We start from the raw sequence: 6,576 nt of genomic DNA, 5'->3' as shown, positions 1-6,576 counted from the left end.
GACCCATCAATTATGACACAATTAAAAAAGCAGATATATCGATTGATATCGAAAAGACATAAAACAAGCGTCAAAGCTCAAAAGGGCAAGTTGGCAAGTCATTTAAGAACAATAATAACATTAACAATAATAGAAATAGAGATAATAAAGGAAACGAATGCGAAACCAAACTCAGGAAAACACTTAAAAGGAATTGTTTCGTAGCGTCCTTCTTTTCTCTCCATACCAAGTTACCAAAGCTTTCTGTTACATCTGTTTTTCTTGCCTTATGATTCTTTACTTGCACATAACCTTAACAAATACCCTTCATATAAATAAATAAATAATCATATATTCCAACCTCAACTTATTATTTTCATAACAACAATAACAATAACAATACTTATTAAAAGTACCCAGACATATATATAAAAAAAAAAAAAAAAAAGGAGAAAAAAAAGTTGGTGGATGATTATTTATGGCTATCTCCTACATGAACATGATGAACAGGTTTGATACTTATCTTACACTCCCTCTTTAATTTTATCGAGTTACACACTACGTTCCTGTAATTTGTAGCACGTACATACGTGTTTATGTATGTGTTTAATTTTTATCTTGGATGAAGTCGTAATTAAGCTTCTGGAGCTGATTTTATTGTTAAATTTAGTCATTTTTGTATACAAACTCAATAACTAAACGTACATACTGTTTTATATCTTCTTTATTCAATATCTTGGATTCTTGGCCCGGTTCATAAAGACAAGATTACAAGAAAAGTAAAAATTACGTCGATGATACTTATCATACACTCGTCCATATCTTTTTTTTACCAATGGATTTATTGATGTCTTTCCTTTTCTATAGTTAGATATCTTGTATATTTCGGAAAAACGAGGTTGTTATGTCAAAACCAAAATATGTGTGTCAATCAAGATGTTGTGATTCAAGTATAACTTGAAACAATTCGTGGATAATATACGTGATGTTTGTCGTTATAAAGAATTGTTAGGATCATAATTGTAGAGATGATGCTATAAGTTCAAGTTTTCATAGAATCAGAGTCACCTTTAATTGCTATCAAAACTATCAAATTCTATGGTTAGTGCAAAATGTTAGTAATATCATCTTGATGTATTTTGCTCTAGCGGTATTGATGGCCGCTTTTTAGGCTCAATTCGATCTATATTTGTTGAGGTATTGAGGTGCCCTTCAAACCCATGAGGTGAGGTAAGGGTTCAAGTTTAAAAGTGGATAATATTCGTACAAAATTGTGTTGGATTTGTGAGTTCGGCTTCTAATAAAAAAAATAAGGTTTGCGTTTCTTGACATGGTAGGATAAACTTTATGATGTTACATCATGGCATAAGTGTTATCTTGGAAAAAATGTATTTCAGGCAACAATACGAAACAATTAATGATGGTGAAACATGACAATTAACCAAAAATTAATTGTTAGGGTCACGTGTTCTCGATTAGGTGTGATTCATTTGTTATCAATAGCTATACATCGTTCGTTTCCATGTATTTCAGATGTTATTGACTTGTCTAACGTATTTTGGATGTAAAAATGTCAATGCATTTTGGTTGTAACGAGGTCTTAGTCATTGTTGTCATAAAAATCGTTGAATTTTTTTTCAAATTAGATGAGTATGATATGATACAATTGTAACTCGATTAGATTTTTAATCTATTTTAATTTTGATACTCACGTTTTTCCTAAAAAATACTCCTGGTTATGTATGCGTAGGAATATTAGCGATATAACTTATTTTGTAATACATTGGTCTTAATGAGTTAATTGAACTTGAAAAATAGCTAAAAAATTAATCCCTAAATTATTACTAAGAAAGTCAAAAGGACTAGAATGCTAGTAATATAGATATACTGTAGATACTGTAATTACAATTTCTCCATATTACAAACTGATTGCATTGCTATTGCCTATTGCAGTGGGTACACCCGTGGTTCGAGCTCTCCACGCTTCTTTTTAGGGACAACCAAACCGTTAAATTCACTTGACCCAAATCCGAAATCAAACCCGAACAACAAAAGTAACCGGGTCCGGATCCCCAATGCTAGTCATCACCCCTCTTCTTATGGTAAGTCCTTTTCATTGACGTTAACTTTGAATGTCAAAAAACATATTTTGTGTCACAAAATTATACTCGTATAAATTATTTTTGTACTTTACACTAAATTTGTCGATACTTGTTTAACTTTTAAAAATATGTATGGTTAAAACTGAAAAATAAACAGAAAATACTGTATTTTTATGTGGACATTTTCTTAAACTGTATATTTTTTGTCTGGAGATAATTAATATGAGACGCAGAAAGTACAATTTTTTTTTTCAAAAAAAAAAATTAACGATTGAAAGTTATAAAATGCTAAAAATTAATTATTTTGATATATTTGATGAGTTTATATGTTTAAAATGGATGTATTTGATATTATCATGCTGATGTGGATAAATATGTGAATTTATCATTGAATAATAAGAAGATATATGTTAAAATTTTTTATCTCTAACATGCATTAAAAATAAGTTAAATCTAACAATGTGCTAAACATATAAGGGTAAAACGATATTTTCACAATTAATACTTCTATGGAAAACGTCATCTTCGTTGGTTTAGTTAACTCTATTTTTAATTTTGATAGTTGCTTCTTTTGCTGCTTTCGCAATGCTTACACGAAATGTCGCTATTGATGTTTTAACCGTCGGTAAAGAACTTCGTGCACTTGCGGACGAATTCATACCACGAGAGTATCAAGAATATTACATACACGAAATGAAAAAACTTCTTGTTAACAAAGATACTGAATTCACAATCATCATAGACCAATATCAACCTCAATCGAACATTGTTGACCAAATGTATCAAGGAGTCGAAATCTACTTAAGCACTAAATTGAACGAATCGTGCATTCGGACGATTAACGTGTGCAAAGTCAAGGAGTCGTTAGCTATTCGAATGAATGAAAATGAAGAAATCGTTGATGAGTTTGATGGGATTCAAGTAAAATGGAGATGTATACCGACAATTGATTCAAAGTGTTACGAATTGACGTTTCATAATCAACATCGATTCAAGATTATTGAGTCGTACTTATCATACATTTTGGATCAAGCAGAAGAAATTAAAGCAAGGGAAAAGGGATTAAAACTTCATATGATCGGGGCGAAAACCATTGTTGTCGATAACCCAATGACCTTTAAAACCCTAGCAATTGAGCCCCAGCTAAAGAAGTCGATTATCGAGGATTTAAACAATTTCAAAAATGGGAGGGAATATTATAGACGAATCGGTAAGGCGTGGAAACGAGGGTATCTGATCCATGGTCCTTCGGGGACAGGAAAATCGAGCTTGATCGCATCCATGGCTAATTATTTGAACTATGACATTTATGATGTTGATCTTACAGAAGTCGATTCAGACTCGGAACTTAAAAACATTTTACTAGAAATGCCTAGTAAATCCATACTCGTTTTTGAAGATTTCGACCAGATACATAATCTCGTGAGCCAGGATACAATGTCGCGAAAAAAGACCTTTTCGCTATTGTTGAATTTTATGGATGGGATTTGGTCGTGTTGTGGTGAAGAACGATTATTTGTCTTCACGACCAAATGTGTAGATGAACTCGACCCCACAATACTTCGACCAGGTCGAATGGATATGCATATTCACATGTCGTATTGCACATTTTCGGCGTTTAAACAACTGGCATTGAATTACTTGGAGCTCGAAGATCACAAACTATTTAAGCGTGTTGAGGAGTTGTTGCAAAATGTAAACGTGACACCTGCTGAAGTGTCAGGAGAGCTTTTGAAGTATTCAAAAGATGCAACGAGGTCATTGGAGAAACTAATTGATTTCCTTGAGAATAAAACGAGTTTGTGACCAGTGCATAAGGAACACTTTATTCATTTGATGTAAATAGTACAAGACTAATTCTAATGTAGTGATTTGCATTTTAGATGTTTTATTTATTTTTTCAAATATTGTTTCATGTACATATTCATCATTTGTATTGGGATGAATGAAATTCATGTATTTTTTCATTGTAAATATGCAAATGTGAATATATAGATATTTTATAAATATTTGCAAATAGTGTAGAACTGTAGATACATCTAAATATATTATAAACTTTACAAAATTTATTAATTAATAAAACCTTAATATACGAATGACAAACATAATGGAGATAAATAATATTATACTAGTGAAATGACCCGTGGAATCACGAGTTTGAATAAAAGAAACAGTTTAATGATATGTTTTAGGTATTAAGTGAATGTAAATGGTAAAGTCATTTAGTATTCCGATTAAGAAACTTGTCGTTGTTTTACAAACATATTGATGTACTTAACTTGGTCAAAATAAATGAACTACATTCATTCTTCCACTACTCTCTTCCAATTTTCATCACAATTACTATTTTTTTGTCATAAAATCCTATATTACAACCTTTTATTAAGATATATATTTCGCATACATATATAACGTAATTAATCATGTAAAGAGAACTCATATTTGAATAATATAATGATATTAATAGAAATTATAGATTATAATTATTATTATAATTATTATTATTATTATTATTATTATTATTATTATTTTTATTATAAATAGTAATAATAAAGTTTGCTTAAAAATTGAGTATTTATATTTTGAATAATAATTATTAGTAATAACAAATTCAAATTGAAATTTTTTTAAAAATTAAATTATTATACGAAAGTTCTACACTATGCTTCAAAGTTTGTACATGTGTTCATGAGGTATTTTGTAAAAGATGGTTCAATTTATTTTTTAGTTTGTACCTTGTGACGATCTGGAAATTTCTGACCAAATTTAAACTTAATTTTTATATGAATTCGACACGATAAGCAAAGACTGTAATGTTGAGTCTCGAAAACTGTGGAACTATGTTTATATAATCAATTACCTTTTGACTGTGCTCGACGATTCACGAACAAGTAATTGTAAATAGATATGTGTGTATGTATATATAAATAATAATTCGAAATATAATTTGAAGTATTATATGTTGTTGTTAGTAAAAAAAATAAAAATAAAAAAAATAAAAATATGATATTATAATAACTATTATTTAAAATATATCTCTAGATATAAATAAAGTATATTAAAAATAAATATTAAATGATTGTAATACTCGTTTGATGTTTCGATTGATATTAAGCAAGTTAAATTCAAACTTATGTAATTTTAAAATAAACAGTAATACGAAAATGAGTTCTATAAATTTTAGACTTATTAAAAATGTATTTAGAAACTATTTGTTAAGTTTTAACACTTTTTATATTTTACCCAGAAATGAGAGGGACAGTTGATGTAATTTTTATTTATCAAATTAAGGATCGAATTTTATACCATAATGACCAAAATAAATAAATATAGTTAATCTAAAAATTTGAGATTTTTCTGAAGACTTTTATCCGCCACTGATTAACAACGGAGCACGATACAATATCCGCATTAGACTGTCGGTAGGATGAAGCCAATATATGTGGCTGTTTTACTGTACTTGATCGTATCATTTCAGATTACCAAAACTTTAGAATTCTTATTATTATTATATTATTTTATTTATTATTATTAATCACTGTGTTTATATATATATATATATATATATATATATATATATATATATATATATATATATATATATATATATATATATATATATATATATATATATATATATATAGATGTTAGGTTCATCCCACCTTTCAATTATCTATCTATCTATTTCTTTCTATCTTTCTCTCTATCTTCATTTACCAAACCCAGAACCATAACCATCATCATAATCACGACTAATCACTGCTAGTACACTTGTTTCCTTGTTCGACATACACAAACATGAACTAACTTGTTAACCGCTGCTACTTTACCTTGAGACCATCACCATCTTCAACCTTCGATCACTCTCCTTGTGTTCTTCTCCTTTAAAGACAACCGGCCAACATCTTGATCACCTAATACCGCTACCCTTCACCTTGCACTACCACCTCTAACCATCGATTATTGTTTTTGTTTAGTTCTTGAACCACCAGCACCCATGTCCATCACAACCCACGTAAGACATCACCAAACTGTTTGTCTATGTGTTTTGTTTACAGTCGCCGCAAACAAACCAAACCCCACCTTATGTGATTAACATATCATGCTATGGCCATTCTTGTTTTCTTAATCGTTGAATCATCAACCCAAACCCACAACAAGACCAAACCATATACATTTCTCTTCTCTCTATCCTAGTAAACTTCATAAGCCACCATCTATAGGGAACCACAAGCCACCTCCATCATATCAAAACCCGGCCACCACCTTTTTAATGTAATTCGAACCAAACCCATTCGACATCGTTTCCTTCCTGTTCTTATTTGTGAACACCTTCACCAACCGTAACCCACCCTCACTTTAGTTGTTTAAACCGCCACCTTTACCACAGTAATTCATCACCATGATCACGAAAACACCACCAAGGACAACCCTATTTTCGAACACCTCGATAAACTGCTACCACTAACTACTTCTTTTTATTCTGTTGCTATTT

At 30.1% G+C, this 6,576-nt stretch overlaps 1 protein-coding gene across 1 annotated transcript; it reads left to right on the top strand.

The window, feature by feature from the left end:
* Positions 1-416: 416 nt before the first annotated feature.
* Positions 417-3,899, top strand: LOC139897865 (AAA-ATPase At3g50940-like). Its single transcript, XM_071880578.1, has 3 exons — positions 417-489; positions 1,933-2,081; positions 2,644-3,899. The coding sequence occupies exons 1-3, from the start codon at positions 458-460 to the stop codon at positions 3,885-3,887; spliced, it is 1,425 nt and encodes a 474-aa protein (XP_071736679.1). The 5' UTR covers positions 417-457; the 3' UTR covers positions 3,888-3,899.
* Positions 3,900-6,576: the final 2,677 nt, after the last annotated feature.

This window comes from Rutidosis leptorrhynchoides, chromosome 3 (genome assembly GCF_046630445.1).
Source record: "Rutidosis leptorrhynchoides isolate AG116_Rl617_1_P2 chromosome 3, CSIRO_AGI_Rlap_v1, whole genome shotgun sequence".
Classification (NCBI taxonomy): Eukaryota; Viridiplantae; Streptophyta; class Magnoliopsida; order Asterales; family Asteraceae; genus Rutidosis; species Rutidosis leptorrhynchoides.
The sequence above is the reverse complement of the archived record's forward strand: the minus strand, read 5'-3'. Positions and strand labels throughout refer to the sequence as shown.